The following is a 23,990-nucleotide window of genomic DNA, read 5'->3' on the forward strand; positions in this document are numbered from 1 at the left end:
ATGGCAGAAGCAGGTAGAGATGAGATGGGAAAAATAAATATTCTAAAGGAAAGGAATTAAGGCTTAAGATGTCTGCTATACACAAAGCACTAGGCTACTCAACTATATATAAACTCCCCCATTTAATTCTAATAAGCTTAGAATGTAAATAAAATCTCAATGTACAAGACTTGGAATGAGAGGCCTTAGAAAAATTAAACAATTTGATCATCACTGCTTTGAAGCGCTGGTACTGGTTTCAAGGTCTTCCCAGGTGGCTCAGCAGTCAAGAATCCTCCTGCCAATGCAGGAGTCGAATTTGATCCTGAGCCAGGAAGATGCCCTGCAGAAGGAAATGGCAGCCCACTCCAGTATTCTTGCCTGGGAAACCCCATGAACAGAGGAGCCTGACAGGCTACATACAGTCCAGGGGGTCACAAAGAGAATCGGTCTCGACTTCGCAACTAAACAACAACAAAGTAGGCTTCAAACACATTCTCCCTTTAAGAATCCACACTGTTTGAGAGGAAATAACTGAAGCTCCCAAAGTCCAAGGATTATTATCCTGAGAGCTAAATGTATCAAACTGATTTAAAGAAATTATTTTTATGCATCCTATTAAACTTTTTTTTTGGTGTGGGGGTGGTGCTTATGAACAGGTTCACATTAGCTTCTTCTAAGGAAGAAAATGCAAATTTTCCTCAATTTAGATACCTGACTAGCACAAAATGACTAGAAATGCAATTAAAAGACATATCTACATTTAAATGAAATTCCTAAAAATGAATGAGTTGATTACTATTTAAAAAGAAACATTTCTTGTTATACATTGGATATTTCTAACTTATAATTCATGAAAAGCCATACCTGTTCAGAAACAAGAGTCTGTAGCTTCTGAACTTCTAATTGTAATGCTTTGTTTTGGTCACTCAGAATCTAAAAGAAAGAATCTCAATTTACTGCTTTATTAGGAAACATTAACAAAGCAACCATTTCAGTAAATTTTTAAAAAATCAAAGCCGTATAATTACTATAAGCACTTATAAAGTAAGAGGTGAATCATATACTGACCTAAGAATGCAAATCTCATGGCGGCTTCATTTTTCAGTTTCAATGAATATATTTCCAGGGTATAGGAATACAGTAATGGTATAAAGTACATGTGTGATGATACCTAAAAAGTAGTTTCTGCTAAGCCCCCCTAATTCAGTCATGTGGTTTATCCCAAATGTTTTAACACTAGGCTTAGAACCCTTTCATATGTATTAAGTTTAACAATTTGTCCCAATGAGTTCTGGGAAACCCTGCTTTCATAAGAGAGTACTTACAGGATTACTTAAGTAAGCAAAAAAAAAAAAAAACCCACAAATTTAAAAAAAAAAAGCAAATCTTACTGCATGCAGAGATGTACCCATGCAATCAGAATACTTTACGATAATACTCAGGATATTTGGCCATGAACAGAAACTAGCACTACGTCAGCAACAGAGGCAAATAAGAACATCTCAACCTATCAGCTAAAAAGTGCAGAAAAAAAGGCTGGGGCAAAACAAATATCAAAAGTCTATTATAAGAACAGATAAGTCAAAATAACAGATTAAGTCCCCAAGTAAACTATAGAAATACTATAGTTCAGAGTGATCACATATAAAAAGTAGTTATTTCTACACTCACTTCAACTAAAAATTATATAAGGTTGTTCAAAGAAAGCTGAGTTGACAAGTTTAATTACACACCTTAAATTCTTCCATTTTGTTTGAAATTTCACACTGTAGCTGCTCTTCAAGCAATCGTATTTTATCATCCTTAACATGAATACTGTGAGAAAAAAAGATACTTCATACATTCAGAAAGCTTATATAAATTATGTGCACAACTATCAGTTATTAGCAGTAACATTTTCTTCAATTACACTTCAACATAAGTGTATAAATGGCCTAAAGTACAGCAATACTTTAATCACCTTTTCTGCATCTTCTCCAGTTCATGTGCAGCAGCAGCCTATGTTGGGAATGAGATGAGAATTCTATTATTTCTCAGGAAGCACTCAAACCTATTCTTTTACTTAATTTTACTTATTAAAGTTATATTTCATATAGAGTAAATATTAATAGTAAAATGAATAGCATACATTACTGTAATAATTTTTGCTGTCTAGTATTTTTTATTCTCACTGATCAACTTTTATCCTAGAAAAAGCTACATCCTTTTCTGATTAAATGGTAGAAGGCTAAAACAAATCAGCACATGAGTGTTATAATCAAGTCCTCCAATAATTCCCTGACAGATCAGTGGGTAAAGAATCTGCCTGCAATGCAGGAGATCCCAGTCCAATTCCTGGGTTGGGAAGATCCCCTGGAGAAGGGAAAGGATGCCCACTCCAGTATTCTTGGGCTTCCCTTGTGTGGCTCAGCTGGTAAAGAATCCACCTGCAATGCAGGAGACCTGAGTTCGATCCCTGGGTTGGGAAGATCCCCTGGAGAAGGGAAAGGATACCCACTCCAGTATTCTGGCCTGGAGAATTCCATGGACTGTATAGGCCATGGGCTCTCAAAGAGTTGGACATGACTGAGTAACTTTCACTTCACTCACCAGTAACTCAAAAGTTATCAATTTCTTTGGACCAAATATTAATTTCAACATGAATATAGAAACATTCAGGTGAGTTGTGAGGGTCATGGTCAAACAGAAGAGGCTTTTAACAACACATCACGCAGCCAAACACAGGTAACCATTATACTTATCATCTACATGGATAAAACTAGGGCTTGTGATACCAATGAAAATAAGTATAAACAAACTATAATTTTAAGGTAAATGCTTAAAAGCAATAAAGATCTACCTGTTCATTTGCCAGGGCCTGTAATTTTTGCACTTCAGCTTTTAATAAGAAATTCATATTCTGTATGTCCTAGAACAAAAGGAAAAATAATATTAGAATTATTTAATATAAAATTAGATTTGAAGTTGTGTAATGTCTCTTTTCTATCTAAGCAAAGGTCTCAAAGCATAAATCTCAAATTATCACTTCTTATCAGAAAGAAAATCATCAATTCCTGTTATTTAACATATTTCCCAAATTACTGTGAATAATATCATGTAAGAAAAGGCCTTTGAACTTCTCCTCTTAGAGGGCTGAAGAGGATTTTGTAGTTTAAAAAGAGACAATTTCCAAATGAATTCTCGAGTATTTTCCAGGCTTCATAGACATTTGTATTGATGACAGGATCAGAATAATTCAACGCCTATGAAGTATTGTAGCAATTTTTAAGAAGTACTATACCTTAAGTTCCTCCTCTTTACTTGCTAAATGATCATGCTCATTTGCTAAAGAATCTTCAGTTTGTTTTATCTGCTTATCCTTTTCTGCAATCCTTTAAAAGGAAATAGATTTGTACATTCAATAAACATTTAGAAGTCAAGTCACAAATTAAAGGATTAGAAGCCTCAAGTACAATCAACCTTACTTAAGTAAATTTTCATATAACTGTACCTTCAATCTCTATAGACCCTTTCAGTTAGTAGTTAACGGTCACATGCATTACTACAGCTTCATAAAATACATACCCCTATTTTAAAACTTGAAGTCAAAGAAGTTAATAATTTAAGCTCACAAGCCTGGTAATGTCAAAAACATTTTTCAGGTCTTCTGAACTTATGTGATCCATGTCTATACAAGTTATGCAATACATAACAAAAAAAGAATTTTATTTTCAGCATATCACCATATAGTTAGATTGTTGTTGTTCAATAGCTCAGTCATGTCCAACTCTTTGCGACCCCATGGACTGCAGCACGCCAGGCTTCCCTGTCCTTCACTATCTTCCGGAGTTTGCTCAAACTTAGGTCCATTGAGTCAATGATGCCATCTAACCACTTCATAGTTAGATACAGAGTAGCTGTAACTACTTATTAGATACAAAAACTAACTTCCACTAATCTCAAATCACAGTGATATTTTCCACATAACTGCTAAGCCCAAAGGAAAGAGTTTTTCCAACTCTTTTTATGACAAAGACATAAAAACACAGAATACACAATGCATAGGGGTAGAAGAGCTAAAGTTGTTCCAAATCTAGTTGAGAGTAATTTTTGAACAAGTTAGAACATAAAATCAATCGTAAGTATAGAATCTAACAGATATAAGTTAGTGATGGCTAAGCAATTTTAAGAGAAATATAGAAAGGCAGGCTTACACTTTATGTAATTCTTCTGCTAGAGCTGAAGCGGAGGTCTAAGAAAGAAAAACAGTGTCAACATAAAAGCCTTTAAGAGAAAGTTCAAAAGTTGTACAATAATCGTCACAATAGGGCTTTAAAAATTAAAAGAAATAAATGTATATAAAGTTAAGGAAGTAGTTGCCTCATGATGAATGTTCACTAAATAACAGCTATTATTCTGAAAGTAAATTTGATCAACAGCTTCCAGTATTAGGGAATTAGCATCATACGACATTTCTAATGAAATAAGTTGGCAGGCCTGAAAACTATTTAACTGACAAGCAACACATGCACAGGAAAAAAAAAAAAAAGCAGCAAAGGCTATTTTTCATTAATGAGCTTCTCCTTAATAAAAATTTCTAGTGATGAAATGATACCATTCATGATTAAGTTTAACAAGTCATTTGATAAAGCCCATGTTCATCTCTACTTTTCAAAGTATTTAATTTCTGATAAATCTTCTAGAACTACCTCTCAGCTGTAACTTAAGATCTCGATCCAATTTGAGTTAATAATTTACATACACACAAACATTCATATACACACAAACACCTATGTAATTCTTTCTCAATTAATTTTACACAATAGTTCCTACAAAGAAAACAATTAGGAAAAACAAAAACAAAAAACCTGTTTGCAGTTTTGGGATTTTCAACTTGCCTGAACCTTAAAAATAAGCTTTTAATGTTAGAACTTCTTTTCGCAGAGAAAAGTGACTTCTGTTCTATTACTTTTCCTACAAACAATTTTTAGAATTTTAAGTTGAAAAACTGAAATTGAAATTCACAGTATGTATATTATGGAAACAAGCTAACAAGTTAAGTATTTAAAAATTTCTTCTCTTCTTAATGTTATACTATTTATATTCTAAAGGCTATGTATCTATATCTACCTACCTACCTATCATGTTACACAATGATGCCAAAGAACAACAGGTTTAGTGAATATTTAATGAATACTTTTAATATATAAACTGTTATTCTTGACACCATTTGGCCAACTCCTCCTTTTTTGTGACAGGACGGTGGACATTTTTTTCCCTCCTAAGGTTAAAAACTCTCTAACCCGTCTTCCCATTAGTCAGATTTGGATCTCTTTCATACTGTTCTCTCACAGCATTAAATGTAATTATCAGAGCACTTACCGCCAGCTGATTCACTGACTAGTCACCCAACTACTAATCCAGTGCATGGCACTGAACAGGCACTCAAATTATTTACACAGCTAGGAAGCTATTAGTAATGACAAGCAATAAGAAAGCACCATTACCTGGGCTGCTATCTGGGAATGGAATTGTTGAATTTGAGCTTTCAACGCCTCATTCTGCTCCAAAATATCCTTTCAAAAACCAAAAAGGAGAGGGAAGAAGTGTGCTATTAAAAATGCCAATGTATATGAACAAAATGAGTTACAGGTACATCTGTTTATCTTTTAAAGGTACTCTTAAGATTTCAAAAGGCACCATTTTAAATAACAATGATGAGGCATTCTATTCTCAGAGCTAATTTATAAAGCAGAAATTAAGAATACATTATACTGTTCCTAATCTAATACAAAAAGCATAAGACTGTGGGTAAAGGCATCTTTGAGCACATATTCAGACCATATTGTGACAACTGCTCAAAGATTAAGCTCAAATTTTTCATCCCCACTCCAAAGTTAAGATAAACAAGGCTATCCTCTCTCTCCTACACAAGACACATCCAACCAGTGCCAATCTTTCTTATTTTTTAAAGAGGGAAAATTAGATACCTGAACTTGCATTTGTAGAGACTCTTCTTTGTTCACCCTTTTTTGCTCCGATTCCATTAACTGCATTAGTCTTTGCTCCAACTGTTGTTTTGATACCAAGGTATCTGTAAGCTTACTATGCAGACTCTGTACTTCATTTTCTTTGGCCACAAATTTACTCTGTAGATCTAACAAAACATTGCATTTTACAAAGGTCTCTTCCTTTGCCTGGTTACTGCTACTCATCTTTAGAGCAGGCTTATCTCCCCTGGACTATTTCCCTTTTGAATCTCTCCGTGCTTTCCCACCTGTATATGGTTCCCCTGAACAGCCTATGCTTACCTTTTTCACAGCACCTGCCACACTGTACTAATTCACCTCTTCTCCCAAAGAGTGAGTTTTTTGAGATCAGAGATTGCCTTTTCTCTATATCCAGAGCTGTGCCCAAGGCTTGACACAAAATACATAATTAATAAATGTGTTAACTGAACAGTACATGAATGTTTAAAACTGCTATATCATTTCTTGAAAGTAGTCTTAATTTCCCCAAAGATGTTTTAGTAAGTTATTCAGTGAATTTCTTGTCAATTCCTCGTACTCTCATACCTGGAGAACAGAGAAAGATGCTGAAAGCTGACAAACATCCTGGTGTAAGATGAAGTAATTAAGACTTTTCTGCCTACTTCCATTCTTAGCAATAATCCCAAAACAAGAAAATGAGGAACAAAAACAGTCTTTGATGCAATTAGAAAATAAATATAACTCCAAATCACTAGAAATTAAGATAAAATAAATGGAGAGATGATCACTGACTTGGCAAAGATGAGGAAGGGTCAAGTAAAAGCTCAAGAAAACAGAAACTCACGAGAGTTGCCTCCTCATTCTATAAGACACATAATTCTAAAACAGGGGAGGAAAAAACAAACAAACAAAAACATACCACACTACCACCAAGGAAACAGAGGCAAACAGAGAGGAAAAAATGTATATATGAGTGTGTTACATAGTTTTAAGAAAAGATAATGTCATTTCTTTAACAAGACACTAATAATAGAATGGAACACAAACTCAAGAAAGAACTCCTGAAAATTAAACATGTAATGGTAACATCCAGGATTAGAATCAGGAGAGCATATTTTTTACCAAATTAGGAGAAGTTAAAACACCAAATTAATACCTTCAAAATTCTCTGGGGAAAACTATTTCCAAACTAGAACTCCACATCCAAACTACCCATTAAGCATTAAAGTAGAAAGACTAAAAACATTTTCAGATACTCAAAGCCTCAAGGAATGTACCTTGAGGTATATTCTTATAGAGCAACTAAAAGATATACCATTAAATGAGGGAGGAAAGCAAAAGAGATGGCAATGACATAGGATCCAGAAAACAGAGTAAACAGACTAAACGAAGTCTCAGAAGACAGCTCAGGGTCAACCTAGAAAGCAACAAGTACTAGAGCAGAAAGCAAGAGGACTCCAAAGGCATAGCCTCAGGAAAAACTGATAGTTTCACCAGTATCTAACATGTTGAGAGGCTGGGGGAAGCAGAGATGTTAAGGAGTTTAACCTTAGGTAAAATTTGAAACAATAAAACAAAGATCAAGCAAACTAAAAATATAAAGGACCACTTCCCTAGTGGTCCAGGGGTTAAGAATCCACCTTGCAATGCAAGGGATGCAAGTTCAATCCCTGGTGGGGGAACTAAGATCCCACATAGCATACCACAGAGCAGCACAACTGCTGAAGCCTGCACACCACAACTAGTGTGTGTATTGCAACAGAAAGACCCCACATGAGGCAAGGAAGGTCCCGCATGTGCAACTAAGACCCTAGGCAGCAAAGTAAACAAATCATCATATATATACCATATGTATATATGTGTGTGTATATATATATAGCAATAGTTAACTTCAGGAAATTAAAAATGTTGCTCAAGAATTGTACTTTTATTTATTTTGACTCAACACTTAGTTACAGTTGTACTACTGTTAAAATCTAATGCTTTGTTGATGAAATATAACATACTAATTAAAAATAAGCTAACATACTTAACATAACAACAAACTTCATATGTATTTTTTAAAAGCCTTCAAATATCTTAGATATGTCTAAATATTGAACCAAAGGGAAATGCCTAGGGGTAAAAAATATCAGGGGAAACTAAAGGTCTAATACAGAGCCGAAACTCTGTATGATCTACTCTTGTCTTTGGAACTGTACTTTACTACAGGCTCACCACCACTTTCATGGGAGGAAGGGGGACAGAGATAAAACACACTATTACAAGCTCCATTATCTCCTAAATGAATTCATCAAATTAAGAATAAATAGTGAAAGCTAACATTACGTAGATAGCTTTCAGTCAACTACTTGGAATGGTAATGCTCTCACCATTTTTCTCTTCACAATACAGGAATGAGTCCTTCTTAGAAAAAAAAAAAATTAAATAAAGAACTGATCATGGAATGAGAGAGAATAACCACAGAAATGGAACACACATAGATTCCTGCTACCCTGTTTATGGACTATAATTTTACCTGCAACTTAATACCTCAGACAAAACCAGTAGAGACTTATTTTTAAAACCTTAAGAAATGTTAAAGAAATAAAAGTATTCAAAGTGTAAAAGCTATTTTTATTGAGCTATAACCAAAATGCCAATTTATAGTTTCTTCACATACGGAGAGGGGAGGAAATTTTACCCAGAATTACACAGTAACTTTGTATGAATATTTCTTCCCCTTACCTTGCTGAGCTGCTTCATGCTCTGCTGTCCTCTTCCTGATATAGCTCTGGACTTCTTCCCACCTCCTCTCAGCTTCTTGAAGTTGAACCTGGGGAAAGGATAAGTCAGCACAAACACAGGATTTCAGTTTACAGGAAAAAAGCATCCTCTATCTTTACTGTTGTGCCATAAAACTGCTTCTTCCAACAACTAGTCACTAGTCTCCCACATTTTAATAACATAGGCAGATGTGCTCAGCCTGATAATATGCACAAATATTATCAGTCACAGCCATTCTACCCGCCAATATATAGGATTTACAGATTAGAGATTTCAGAAACTCCTTATTTGTGCTGGCGGATCAATATAGCTGCTGGTATGTATATATCTGACCCACTTAGCTATGATGACTTTCCAATAGTCTTCCTTCAGGTGATAGGCTTTTCAAAAGACAGGATGATATCTTTATTGCTAAATTTTAGTAGGTTCCTAAAATTCTTATTTTGAGGTATGGCACAACACTTCAATTATGAATATAATATTTAATGTCATTAATCTACTTATCCATATCCATAGAGCACAAACATCATATTTAAGAATGCCATCAGTAAATATATCAGCAAGACAAATATTTAATAAAAGATAGGACAACAATATCACTCTCCCACAGGGACCCATGAAAACTTCAAGAAAACAAAAATTATGCTACTTTCTACATTCAATTATTCTCAGAGCTCTTTTAACCTCTACTGCTCTGGAGAAGGATCTTGAGAGTCCCTTGGACTGCAAGGAGATCCAACCAGTCCATTCTAAAGGAGATCAGTCCTGGGTGTTCTTTGGAAGGAATGATGCTAAAGCTGAAATACTTTGGACACCTCATGTGAAGAGTTAACTCACTGGAAAAGACTCTGATGCTGGGAAGGATTGGGGGCAGGAGGAGAAGGGGACGACAGAGGATGAGATGGCTGGATGGCATCACCAACTCGATGGACATGAGTTTGAATGAACTCCAGGAGTTGGTGATGGATAGGGAGGCCTGGCGTGCCGTGATTCATGTGGTAGCAAAGAGTCGGACACGACTGAGCGAATGAACTCAACTGAACTCTGGAACTGGTATTAAGGTATATCATCTATATTGATGACTTAGGTAGGAATCTATCCAATACATTTAACTTACAGAAACTGAACTGTTCAACAAATCCTCTCCCCTGTACAAGGAGGAACAGACAATTCTACTCATCACTCTCTCAATATGCACAGACTAAAATGTGCAAGAAAAATAAGTCCACTCCTCTCTCTCAGTCAGCCTAAGCACCCCCATGCATGTCTTCTCAGCATAAGCATCTAATGGCATCAAGTGCCACTCTGGTGTCTAAAGAAACTGGGTGATTTTTTTTTTCCACTATGGCTCAAGTGAAAGCAACTGGAGTATTACTTGGCCTCGTGCTCAAGCAACAGAAAATCATCTATTCCAATGCTGAAATTAAAAATAGGCTCTACTAACCTTACTTAAGAGATCCAAGTTATTGATAAGTGATGCTGAAGGTGATTTTAACTACCTATCAAAAATTTGATTTTTGTCTTACACATGCAGACCCTCACCTCCACACATGAGGTGAAATTCTACTGTTTATGCCTGTCAATCAGCTAATATCAATTTTCATATCTTCAAATAGTCTTTAACTTCAAACTCAAGCCTGTATTCAATTCTTTCATTAGTGTACATGTTTCTATACAGGCCCATTAAGCTTCAAACTACATTTCTCAAAAGCTATATACATTTTCAGGTCACTGGATTGAAAAGCCACATTATTTATGAAATGATAAATAAAGGTAATGTTTCACCTTCAACTGAGTAACTGCTTGCTCAGCATTCTTCTTTTGGACTTCCTCTTGCTGTAGCTTTCCTGTTTTCTCAGTCAGCTCATTTACCAACCTAGCATAATCCTGGCGCAGTTTGTTTAGTTCAGCAGACTGCCTGAAAACAGTTAACTGGATTATGGACCTTCCATTATTACAAACACATGTAAATGAGTAAAGAAAATATGTCAGTTTTGCTGAGTTAGCGATTCCACTTATAGGTAAATGACAACGAATGCTCTAAGTGTCTACTAATAAAGAATTTGGTTGAATATAATCTCTGAATCATTCTGATGACAATAATACAAACACTAAAATTACCATAAAGTAATCAAGAAAAATGGGTAACCACACACCATGAGCATGAATCAACAGTATCACTCTCAAATCAGTGTTCTGAATCAACCAATCAGAATAGTTATTCTATGTAAGCATGCTACTAGTCTTCTCTAGGACTGTTTCTCAAAGTATGGCACTGTGCATGCTTGCATGCTCAAGTATGGCTCAGACCAACTAAATCACTCATAAGGAATATGTCTTAACATGCAGATTCCAGGACTCTACCTCAGAGCCACTAAATCATAAACTTATAAGGATAAGACACAAGAATATGATTTGTAGCTAACATGCCAGATATCCTTCAGAATAATGAAGTTTGAGAACCACTGTTAAAGGAAACAGAAGGTTTAAAACTCGATAATTTAGTCTCTTAATTTAAATTTGTAAGCTATTCCACTGGTGGCACTAGTATTTATCATACAGTTTAACTGAAGAGGTTCTTCAAAAGCAAAAGGATAGGTTTTGAAAATTTATTCATTTTAAAAATAAGTGTAAAAAGCAAAAGTCTAACCAATTACTATCAAACACATTTTGGTGACTGAAGAAAACACTCTACCATTCAATGAAAATACTATCATTTTATTAAAAGTAAAGCATTTGGGAACATACTTGCTTTCTAGTTGGTTTGTAGTGTTGCTGACAGCATCTCTCAGTATGCCATTTTCCTGCTTCAAGTGAGCTATCTCTGCCTCCATCTGCTCACGAACTTGCTGGAACTAAAATTATTTTACACACATAAGATTTAGAAAACAATAACTGCCAGAGCTAACCTCAAAGAAAATTTATCATGATGAAAAGTAAAAAAGCATCAGTAAAGTCTGGATATCCTTCTCAAATAAATAAAAGCAAATTTAAAGGATACCTTTTCATAGTGACAAATACAAAGTAAATACAAGTTGTCACAGCATTCAAGAAAGCAAGTAAAAGCTGGCTGCTATCATATGCAAAATAAATACCTAAGATGCTGTTTTAGAACTGAAAGATATTTTTAGAAATTGTTCCTACACAAGAATCATATAGAACTGAAACTGTATTGATCCTAGAATGTCAATTAAGTTAGCAATATTTTAATAAAAGGTTTTAGTAATCAAAAGTTTAAAGACTGAAAATATGTTTGAAACATTTACATTAAGTTACAAATTGAGCCATATCCAAATAGACGGCAAATTCACTATATAAAAATCTACCTGCTAAAATATCTGGCTTCCAGTTTTTTATCTCAGAATTATAGACTCAAAAGACAAAAAACACTGAAACTTACATTCCCACATCCTCACTTTAGTATGTGAAAAACTCTTAATAATTTTTAGTAAACCTATTCAATTAAGAGGAAGAAAAAGTATATGTTGCTAATTCTCAGAAAACTTATCACATATAAACTATATCTTGACCTCTGTAAGCAATCAAGTTCAAAAAAAGAAATAATCACTTCAAAACCCTTAACCTTCAGTAAAAGATATTGCTACAGCTATCCGACTACTTTTCAAATGAATGTAAGTCAGAATTAAGAGGTAAAAAGATCACATGAGGTCAGGAAAAATCAGTTCTTCAATAATCTGGTTAATGGAAAAGAATACTTCAAAAGGCTGGGGCTGGGAAGACGGAGGATTGAGCCAAATTAAAGCATCAAAGTAGTGGATGGGTTAAGAACCTGAGAAGAGATTCATTCACTTTTTTTTCATTATTAGTGGCATTTCCACAGAAAATACTACTGGAATTCTGATAACAGTAAAGAACTGTTCATTTTTCAGCAGACTACTAATGTTATCAAAGCAGTATTTTACAAATAAAAATCTTGTGCTAATTATATATTAGATTGGAAAAGAGACCTCTTAAGAATGCTATAACTGGGGCTCTGTAACAGCCTAGAGGGGAGAGAATGGATGGGAGGTGGGAGGGAAATTCAAGAGGGAGGGGACATATGTACATCTATGGTCAATTCATGTTGATGTATGACAGAAATCAAACCAATATTGTAAAGCAATCAATCAACTTAAAAAAGTAAAAAATAAATTACCTTCTCTAAAAATAAAAAAGAATGTTGTGATAATGCTAGTAAGAAATAATAAACTAAGGTCATATCTAAGAACTGAATGCAAGAAAAACTAGAAATAAAGTATCTTTAAGATTTTAAAACAAGTTGTAGATTGAGCAAAGCAGAGAGAATTCAAAGGATTCAAGCATAATAATAATAATGCTTCAAAACATTAGAAAATAAAAACAACTTGACCAAAATCAACAGTTTGATTTTACACCCATGTTAATTTTGAGGTGACAATAAGCACTTAGAAACTGAAGCATCACCTGGCAATGGAAACAATTTCAAAAAAAAATCATTGATCCACAAGGTTCATTTAAGGGGAGTATTATAAGCCCACTTGACAAGCAAGCCAAACCATATTCTTCAATAGTCTTTTTATCAATAATAAAGATGATATTTCAATGGAAGGGAGGGTGAGGAAACAAGAGAAGAAGAAAGAAAACAACGAAAACTCACTGGTCCAGACCTAACAGAAATCATGAAAATGGATTAACACTGTAAAAATAGACAGTAAGCACTGAACCCTCTTAAGTGCTGAAAACAGGCAAAAATAAGAACACGAAACTGAAGGTCACTTAAGCTAAAACCATTATCATTTTCCCCCTCTTCTCCACCGCAGCACCAAGCCCTATCTACTACCTCTTTTTTATCAAATAAATGCCCTCATTATCAATGTCTTGACTTAAGGTTTTTGTTCTCTTACTTGGATTCTGGCAAAAGTCCTCCAACTATCTCTTGTTCCACTCTTCACATTGCTATCACTCTCCATAATATGTCAGAGTAGTAATTTAAAATACTATAAACACACTGCTGGGTTGCTTAAACTCCTTCACCGGCCCACCAGTCTTCAGGTATGTTGCTCAGTTGCTAAGTCTGTACAGCTCTTAGCGAATCCATGGACTGCTGCACACCAGGCTCCCCTGTTCTTCACTATCTCCTGGAGTTTGCTCAAATTCATATCTGTTGACATGTCTTCAGGTATACAAGACCTTTATTTATTTCTCTAGATCTCTTCATTCCAGCCCCGAATGCCAAATACCACAACTATTACTGTATTTCTCATAAGCTATTATCTCTAGACAACCTATATCAAAAATACCTAGAGTGCACTCATTAAAAAGTTCAATACTGGGCCCCCAAAGAGACCTACTGAACCACCAATCTCTCAGGATGGGAAGGAATTTCACTGGGTTAACAAGCCTTATACCCAGTGCCCATTCCTTCACTCTTTCCTGACAATGCCTAATTGTTTCCAAAGAATCAACAAAGTCTGTTTATCACTGCTAACAAGTCTTCCCTAACACTCCTTCTGTTCCCCACCTCTCATCTCCATTGTTTCAAAGCACCAGATGCTTACCTCTATTGTAACAGAGTATTTACTTGACAGCTTCCAGCCTCCCCACCTAAAAAAGTGGCTTACTTAAGGAGAGGGAGTCAGTTTAATTAACCATTTATATCAAAGCCAGCCCAGGGCACTTAAGTTTGCTAATAAAATGAATACAACTATTGAATTCAAAGAATGTGGGGTAAAACATTACATTCTAACTTTACTTTCACTTTACTTTTCAAAGAACAAAAATATACCTTCATCTGCATCTGTTGAGTCTCTTGATAACTGACATGCATTTTGTTTTGAAACACATTATGTTCCTTTTCTAATGTTCCAATTCGATCTTTCATCCTTGCTATAACCACACTGCTTCTTTCTTTTTCTGTCATCATTTCCTAGAAGAGTAAATCAGAAAAAAAAAAAAAAAAAGTTACTTAAAAAAATAAGAACAAGGTTTAACATCAGCAAAAAAGATGTCAGCAAAACAATCATGAATTCTGAAATAAGTACTTGCTTAAAAACCAAGGTCAAAGGTTTAAAAAAAAATTGTCTTCTACATCTTACCTGCTCTTATACCAATTCCCCTCATAAACACTTGGCTGCTCTGTTTGCTCGTATTTCAAATGTACTTTTGGTCTAACAGTTAAAGAGCTGAATGTGGGATTAAATCCTACATCTAACTTGATTATAAAAAAGAACATTTTTAAAGCAAACCAGTTAATTCTTCATTATTTCCAGGTACCAGCTCTCTTCTGGAGTACAGAAAAGGGCCCCAGGGGAAAAAAAAATCGTCAAGAAGAGAAAAGTCTCTTTCCTATAGGAAGAGATAAGGATATGTTTATAGCAGAATAGGGAAAGTACAACTCAGAAAGTTTTATTATCTCCCCAAGTCAAACATTAAAAGAGCGATTTCCTTCTGTGTTGCAAGTATTATGAACCCCTACAAGAAATATTACTAGAATGCAAGAAAGCCAAGCAACTTTAATGTTACCTGCAGGTATGATCAGTCCATTTCCTGTGTTCTAAGAAACTGCTTGATAAACTTTAAGATTTTTATTTAACTAAGAGCTGCCCATTAGCATGAGTTTATTTACATGTGCAAACTGTTTCACTGATGTACATAATACATTTAAGAAAAGTACACACAACACATCTTAAGTACATAGCTCAATGAGTTACACAAAAGTAAACAGATTCTTTTTCTAATTTTAAAAATAATCAGAAAATTATAGTTTCTAACCTTATAGAAATACTTATTTTAGCAGTCATAACTGATTAATCTTAATCTGACTGTTTTCCATTGACTTTTATTCACCTCAAATTCACAGAAAAGATTCTATATGCAAATGAGGCCATTCTCATAATGTAATCAAGTAGCTACATAAATGACAGTGAACTTAATTTACTCTACTGTATTAACACCTAAAAGGAGAAAAAGCACTTCAGGAAAAATGAGACTACATTTACTACAGAATTTCAATTACGTTTTCAGTCTACATGATCTTTTAAAATGCAACTGACACAGAATATCATTAGTTTTGAGTATATAATGATTCGTTACTTGTATTTATTTCTAAATCATCACCACAATAAGTCTAGTTAACATGATCACCACACGTAGTTACAAATTTTTTCTTGTGATAACTCTTCTAGCAACTTTCAAATATACAAATTCAGTATTAATAACTATAGTCACCATGCTGTATATTACCTCCCTTAGACTTACATATTTTATAAGTGGTAGTCTGTACTTTTACATTTTTTAAAAAGATTTTTTTTAAACCTCTCAAGAGTAAAAAGGGTTTAAAGAACTTCACTGGTTAAAAACTACCTATGTAAGAGTTTCACATTTATCTAATAAATTGGATTTAAACAAGATCACACTGAGTTTTGTGCTTCTATAGAATAATTCTAGGTCAGAACCAATTGAAACATGTTCCCAGTGTCCAAATACTTCCATTATTCTGAAATTAGTATACCTAAAAGTACTGCTATTTTAAATTCACAATTTGACTATAGGATATAATACCATGAAACAGTGGTATTTCCACCACTTAAATTCTAAAAGAAAATTACTTTCACTGGGTGTAAATTTATTACACAAATAAATGAGGAATTATAAATAATTTCTAAAATCCTTCACTGCCTCTGATTCAGAAAGTGTAACCCTTAAATACAAGCATGTCTTCACCTGGGTTAACTGCTTACACCGATCCTTCATAGTGGCAGCATCTTCCTTCAGAGCAGTAACTAACTTGTCTTTTTCTTGAAGCTGATGAACAAGTGCAGTCAACTCTCCTTTATTGTACTACAATTGAGAAATCAATACATAATTGTTAATAATTAACAACGGCTAATGAATTTTATGAAAATGAATTATCTGATATGAAGTGTTCTTAGGCCAAGGCAGAGTTTGCTACATAAAACAGAATGACTGCCAAACACTGTCAGTGAAATATCATTCAGAAAAATCACTATATCATTACATGTTCTGATGTATACAACAGGACACATATCAATCAAGAAACAGATTTTACAAAGAATTATAGACTTCCATTTTTAAACACAAAGTTAAGACAGTACCCTCTCCCTCCTAAAGGATCAAAAAAAGGAACATGAAACCTAATGCAAACTGAACTAAAATAAAACAATCAACTGTAATGTCAAAGCATAGTATCAGAAAGACTGCCCAAAGTAGCGGAAATCAAAGCAGATGCTCAGCAACCCTGCCGGAATATACCCACGACTACAGAGGTGCCATGGGTTACACAGCTCTCTGAAGTTAACAAGCATACACTGAAAGGTAAAACCAACAAACCTCCATTTGGTATCAGGCGCAAGAACAAAGATAGAAGGTAGGAATTTTCTTGCTAGGAGGTCTCAAGAAGCAGAATTAGAAATATGGAAGATTTTAGACAGATAAACCTAATTCAAAGAGGGCAGCTAAACAGTGAGGCAGTTACAAGAGATTCTCTACAGTGAGATACTCTGTAGTGAATGAAGTTTTTTATCTGAGAAGGAAAGGCTCATAGCTCAAGGAGAACTGTGGGGCTTGGTCCCTCATTATCAACCTCTAGCCACAGAGATGATGCAAGAGAAACACCTCTCATTGGAAAAGGGGCATTAATGAAAAAGAAATAAAACAGGGTCTATGTAATATATGAGAAAAAAGCAAGAAGAGCAGTAAGAAAAACCAAGTGCCAAGTGCAGAAAAATAACTCTAAAAAGATGGTCAAGAACAGACAAAAACTGTGATTAAAAAATATCACCATGACTTTTTAAAGTCTAACATACCAACAATTTTTGAAAATGAGAGGAAGGAACAGACCTCACAAGAAATAAGTCAGAAGAAAAATAAGATCACAGAATGAGATGAAATACGAGTTGGCAAAACCCAAAGTAGAAATAAAAGTAACACCATATGAGATATATAATCCAATTAGAAGCAGCAAACAGAAAAAGACGTGATGCTGAAAACATAGCAGAAGACACAGAGTTCACAGTGTAGAGAAGTAAATAAAAATATGAAATAAACCAACAGCTTTATCTTTTTTTATGACCAAAATATGAAAAAGACAACAGGTAAAGAAGATCCAGTCATGTAAAGAACATCAGTCGTAAAGAAGATCAATCCCTCAGTCGTGTCCGATTCTTTGCGACCCCATGGACTGCAGCATGACAGGCTTCCCTGTCCATCACCAACTCTTGGAGTAGCTCAAATTCAGGTCCGTAGAGTCGGTGATGCCATCCAACCATCTCATCCTCTGTCACCCCCTTCTCCTCCTGCCTTCAATCTTTCCCAGCATCAGGGTCTTTTCCAATGAGTCAGTTCTTCCCAACAGGTGGCCAAAGTATCGGAGCTTCAGCTTCAACATCAGTCCTTCCAATCAATATTCAGGACTCATTTAATTTAGGACTGACTGGTTTGATCTCCAGGCAGTCCAAGGGACTCTCAAGAGTCTTCTCCAACACCACCGTTCAAAAGCATCAATTCTTCAGTGCTCAGCTTTCTTTATGGTCCAACTCTCACATCCATACATGACTACTGGAAAAACCATAGCTTTGACTAGACAGACCTTTTTTGGCAAAGTAATGTCTCTGCTTTTTAATATGCTGTCTAGATTGGTCATAGTTTTTCTTCCAAGGAGCAAGCGTTTTTTTAATTTCATGACTGCAGTCATCATCTCAGTAATTTTGGAGCCCAAGAAAATAAAGTCTGTCACTGTTTCCATTGTTTCCCCATCTATTTGCCATGAAGTGATGTGACTGGATGCCATGATCTTCTTTTTTTGAATGTTGGATTTTAAGTCAGCTTTTTCATTCTCCTCTTTCGCCTTCATCAAGAGGCTCTTCAGTTCCTCTTTGCTTTCTGCCATAAGGGTGGTGTCATCTGCTTACCTGAATTTATTAGTATTTCTCCCAGCAATCTTGATTCTAGCTTGTGCTTCATCCAGTCTGGCATTTTGCATGAGGTACTCTGCACATAAGTTAAATAAGCAGGGTGACAATATACATCCTTGACGTACTCCTTTCCCAATTTTGAACCAGTCTGTTGTTCCATGTCCAGTTCTAACTGTTGCTTCTTGACCTGCATACAGATTTCTCAAGAGGCAGGTCAGGTGGTCTGGTATTCCCATCTCTTTCAAAATTTTACACAGTTTGTTGTGATCCACACACTCAAAGGCTTCAGTGTAGTCAATAAAGAAGATGTTTTTCTGGAACTCTCTTGTTTTTTCTATGATCCAATGGATGTTGGGAAATTTGATCTCTGGTTCCTTTGCCTTTTCTATATCCAGCTTAAACATCTGGAAGTTCTTGGTTCACATATTATTGAAGCCTCGCTTGGAGAATTTTGAGCATTACTTCGCTAGCGTGTGAGGTGAGTGCAATTGTGCGGCAGTTTGAACATTCTTTAGCATTGCCTTTCTTTGGGATTGGAATGAAAACTGACCTTTTCCAGTCCTGTGGCCACTGCTGAGTTTTCCAAATTTGCTGGCATGTTGACTGCAGAATTTTCACAGCATCATCTTTTAGGATTTGAAATAGCTCAGCTGGAATTCCATCACCTCCACTAAGGTCCATCTGACTTCGGACTCCAGGATGTCTGGCTATATGTGAGTGATCACACCATCGTGATTATCTGGGTCATCAAGATCTTTTTTGTATTGTTCTTCTATGTATTCTTGCCACATTTTCTTAGTATCTTCGCTTCTCTTAGGTCCATATCATTTCTGTCCTTTATTGTGCCCATCTTTGCATGAAATGTTCCCTTGGTATCTCTAATTTTCTTGAAGAGATCTCTAGTTGTTCCCATTCTATTGTTTTCCTCTATTTCTTTGCACTGATCACTGAGGAAGGCTTTCTTATCTCTCCTTGCTATTTTTTGGAACTCTGCATTCAAATGAGTGTATCTTTCCTTTTCTCCTTTGCCTTTAGCTTCTCTTCTTTTCTCAGCTATTTGTAAGGCCTCCTCAGACAACCATTTAAAAATAAAGACAACAGGCAAAGAAGACCCAACTTATGCTTAATTATACCCATTATTTCAATTCGTTTAAGGGACATTGAATCTCTGGATTGAAAAGACATGCTTTGTCCAAGGGAATATTTATACAAGAGTCAATGCAAAGCCACATTAAATAAAGAAGTTTATGACAAAAGAACTGATATCAAGCTGTGAACCCACCATTAAGCTGAAGAATTAAGACTGAAACAATCATAAAAGGTACAGTCACAAAACAAACATTAAATATATAAGTATCTTATAAACAAATGCTATAATTTTTAAAAGTGGATAGGAAAGGAAAAGAGATAGTTGGAAAAATTTTAAATAGACTTCCTCTTATTATACAACATGGGGCCAAACAGTTAATAAGTTTGCATTGGAAGAAATCACATAATGAAGGCAAGTATATTTAAAGGCCACCATGAGGAAATTAATAATCAACTAAAACTTATCAAATACATTTTAAATATTTTCTTACTATTTATCACATGGAATTAACATTTTTGAGCAATTACTTTATGCTAGAACTTTAAGTATCTATTGTGTACTATTTCATTTAATTCTCAAAATCTTATCATCATTCTCATTTTAAAAACAAGGAAAGTGAGGCACTGAGGTTAAGTAACCTATCTAAAGCCACAAAGCTCAAAGTAGTAACACATAGATGTGAATCTTAGGAAATGTGACCCTATAGCCCAGGATCTTAACCTATACTCTAAACATAACACAGAAGTGTCTTATAACTTAAACACAAAGTTTTTAAACACAATACACCTTTGTGTTTAAGTTATAAGACACTTCTGTGTTATGTTTAGAGTATAGGTATGTATGTGTACATACATACCCAGAACATCCCGTCTACGGCTCTGAAAAACCCCTCTCTCTTCTACTCTGTTTTCCTCTTCCCATCTATGCTTATTCAAAGGGGATAGTGTCACCATCCTTAGTCATCCACCACTTATTTACAGTCTAGTAGTACAATGAAAGTGCTTTCACTAAGGATTTTTTCAATCCTTATTCTCCCTGATCGCTCTAAAGCATGTCACTGGTGATTTTTACCACCACTGCTGAACCCTCTACCCTTCCTAAGCATCTGTGGTTCCACTGTTTCCTGGTGTTTTCTCTCTCAGTGTCCTTTGTGGTGGCTTTCCTTGACCTTTAAATATTGATGCTTCTCAAGGTTCATTCCTGAGCTTTCTCATCTCTCCACACATCCTCTCTGGACTAACACACATCACCTATATGTACTGATGACAGTTGATTACTTTCCGAAACTACTCCCAATGCAAACTATTTTCAACTCCACAGAAATACGTATTCAACTGTGAAATGATTATAACCACTTAAAAGTTCCAAAGTATGCCTAAAACAACTCCCTAAAAATTTTCAAAACCCTCTGCTCTCTCTTCTTCTGCAATGTATTCATGAATAACCATTCTCACCATGATTTACCCAGTTACTCCAGGACAAAAACAAACATTCATTCTAGACTCTTCTTTAACCACCATATCTCATCAGTCAGCAGGTCCTCTAACTCCCCTATCTCTATCCCACACCTATGCTTGTATTCCTGCATTTATCTTCTCCCTTTCTCTGAGGTGGTCTTTATTAGATGTGAATATTCACCTATATCCAGGATCTTGAAACCTACTAAGAGGCCTGACCAAGACTCAATTTTTATGACATGAAAAGAGAGTAATTAAACTCACCTAGTCTTTTCCTGATACAGGGGTTCTACAAGGGCACTGAGTCCCTGAGGATAAGAATAGAACCACTCCCTGAGAAAGCCACAAGAAGATTTAATTGAAAGCCAAAGCTTCCAAGAAAAAGGAAAAAATGTAAAGTTTCAAAATGTTCACTCTATTTCAAAACATTTTCTTTAACAATTCCCAACTCCTTCTCAGCTATCAAGGGGAGTCTGACTAATCTCTAGAGTTCAAAGCTCTCCCAAGCAATAAAATGACTATTCTTGCACCCATAAACCACCAACCACAGCCTTAGCCAAAAGAGAAAAACCTGAACCAATTAATTTTAAAAAGGAGTAATTTCAAACAGTTAGTAACTAACTTCAGCTGGAGGTTCTTCCCTGCTAGGAGATTTTCTTAAACCTCTAAGAACTCTTTAAAGATATATTAAGATATACACTTGCAACAAAGTTCCTTGCAAGAGAATTATCTGACTTTGGATACAAAGTCATACAGTTATCACACTTATTCTGAGGATCCTTGAACACATCCTTTACTCTGAACCATTGCTGGCACCACATGGAGACTAATAAGCATACTACATTGTAAAATGCCACAGATTTGTAAAACACTGTCAACAGATACTTGGAAATATGGACAGACATAATGTCATCACAAATGCTATGACAAAGAAATTTAGATGGTTAGGAGAAAGTCTGAGGGAGAATAATTTAGACTAGGAATTCAAATTAGCCTTAAATGAGGGAATGATATTTAAATGGAAAACTGAAGGAAGAATTAAACAAAGGGAGAAGTTTGGGGGTAAGGGCTTAGGGGTTTTATGACAATCCAGACAGAAGAGAACATTTGGTATGCTTTAATGAGAGGATGAGGAAAATATCACGAGACAAGGCTACAGAGATAGACAGAAATAGGCCTTTGAAGGAATCTAGACTGTGTTTTAAGTGCAAAGAGAAAGGCATTCAAAATGTTTTTAAAACAGTAAACAATATAACCTGATTTACCCCTTAGAGGTTACCTTGGAACTGTGTAGAAAAAACAGATTAGAAGGCTACAAGGGAATACGGAACTAGGAGAATACTGACAGTTATCAAAAGATGGTTTCGACTAGGGTGGTCTAAGAAAAAATGGAAGCCACTAAAGGTTTTAAAGCAGAAAAGTGTTAGGAGAATGTGCGCTTAAAAAAAAAGTTTTAGTTGCTCAGTTGACTCTTTCCGATCCCATGGACTGTAGCCCACCAGGTTCCTCATTCATGGGATTTTTCAGGCAAGAATACTGGAGTGGTTGCCATTTCCTTCTCCAGGGGATCTTCTCAACCTGGGGATCAAACCCAGGTCTCTCACACTGCAGGCAGACTTCACCATCTGGGCCACCAAGGAAGCCCTAAGAATGGTTAAGTCCACTGTCTAATATTGAACAGCAGATACCAAGTCATCTTATCTCACACAAGTAACACTTAAACTTGTCACCTTCTGCAATATGCCATAGTACACATGATATAATAGTGAATATAATAAAATGAGAAATTAAATAGCAGCTTCATGGATTTTTTCCAAGTTTTAGTCAGTCATAGCAATGATTTTACCATTCAAAGCATTTACTTTAAAAAAGTAATCTCACACACACCCAAGAAAAAGATTCCCAGATGCTTTGAATGGTGCTATCTTCAATCATAAAAACATTTCATATGTTATCCAGAAATCACCCGACCTTGCTTTCAGTGTTTACATTCACAACAAAGCGAGGTACAACTTAGCTATGTGTCAAATGACTTTAAAGGTATCTAAATCATCTTATTTATTATAAGCAATTCATTTTTGTCAAACCTCAGATGACTCGGATACCTGTCTGAACTAAATCGGTAATCTGATTAGTACAGATACATGAAATAACTTCTGAAGGCATTCCAGAGCTTTTAAATGTGACTAAGTGTTATTGGGGTATAAGATGGGAGTAGATTATAATTTATTGCTCTAGCAGAAGTCTTTCTGGGTGAACTTCTAATCACTGCTCTCAAATAGGCTAATAATCAAAACTATGCTTACCTTCTTTAAAGCATCCTGTATCACACCAGACTTTTCCTTTAGCAAGTCTACAACACAAAGGGCCTCTTCTTCAGAAAACATCATAGTCTTCAAGGACAGAAGAAAATCTTTAAATTTTACTTCAGCATTTTCTTAAAAGAGGGGAAAAAAGAAATTAACATTTAAAAGATATGTGATAAGACAGCAAATGAAAAGCACCAAGAATTCTTGACCCAGAAAGTCAATAACCAAGAGAAAATAGACTTACATTTCAGGTCAAACAGCAATAAATGCTCCATTTAAGAGAGGGGAAAAAGTGCTTATCATCTTTAATATTGAATAATTAACTAAAAAGTTGCTCAAACTGCAGAATATCTATGTTTTTTAATTGAAGTATATAGTTAATTTACAATGTTATACTAATTTCTGCCATACAGCAAAGTGATTCAGTTATATATACAGATTCTTTTCCAAATTCTCTTCCATTATGATTTATCACGGGACACTGAATATAGTTTCCTGAGCTAAAC

General features: G+C 35.2%; 1 protein-coding gene across 10 annotated transcripts in view; it reads right to left on the reverse strand.

Annotated features, from left to right (window-relative positions):
- The window catches only part of KTN1 (kinectin 1), a 104,682-nt gene that overhangs the window by 46,631 nt on the left and 34,061 nt on the right, over nucleotides 1–23,990 (reverse strand). For all 10 annotated transcript variants that reach the window (XM_068963286.1, XM_068963274.1, XM_068963268.1 and 7 more), the window contains exons 5-18: nucleotides 23,482–23,612; nucleotides 16,419–16,535; nucleotides 14,482–14,622; nucleotides 11,466–11,572; nucleotides 10,503–10,635; nucleotides 8,679–8,766; nucleotides 5,952–6,118; nucleotides 5,469–5,537; nucleotides 4,176–4,213; nucleotides 3,263–3,353; nucleotides 2,822–2,890; nucleotides 1,943–1,980; nucleotides 1,716–1,797; nucleotides 847–915 (exon numbers count right to left, since the gene is read on the reverse strand). In XM_068963286.1, coding sequence (XP_068819387.1) covers nucleotides 847–915; nucleotides 1,716–1,797; nucleotides 1,943–1,980; nucleotides 2,822–2,890; nucleotides 3,263–3,353; nucleotides 4,176–4,213; nucleotides 5,469–5,537; nucleotides 5,952–6,118; nucleotides 8,679–8,766; nucleotides 10,503–10,635; nucleotides 11,466–11,572; nucleotides 14,482–14,622; nucleotides 16,419–16,535; nucleotides 23,482–23,612 — 1,340 coding nt within the window. The remainder of the gene's footprint in view (nucleotides 1–846; nucleotides 916–1,715; nucleotides 1,798–1,942; nucleotides 1,981–2,821; nucleotides 2,891–3,262; nucleotides 3,354–4,175; nucleotides 4,214–5,468; nucleotides 5,538–5,951; nucleotides 6,119–8,678; nucleotides 8,767–10,502; nucleotides 10,636–11,465; nucleotides 11,573–14,481; nucleotides 14,623–16,418; nucleotides 16,536–23,481; nucleotides 23,613–23,990) is intronic.

The sequence above is a fragment of the Capricornis sumatraensis genome, chromosome 2 (genome assembly GCF_032405125.1).
Source record: "Capricornis sumatraensis isolate serow.1 chromosome 2, serow.2, whole genome shotgun sequence".
Lineage (NCBI taxonomy): Eukaryota > Metazoa > Chordata > Mammalia > Artiodactyla > Bovidae > Capricornis > Capricornis sumatraensis.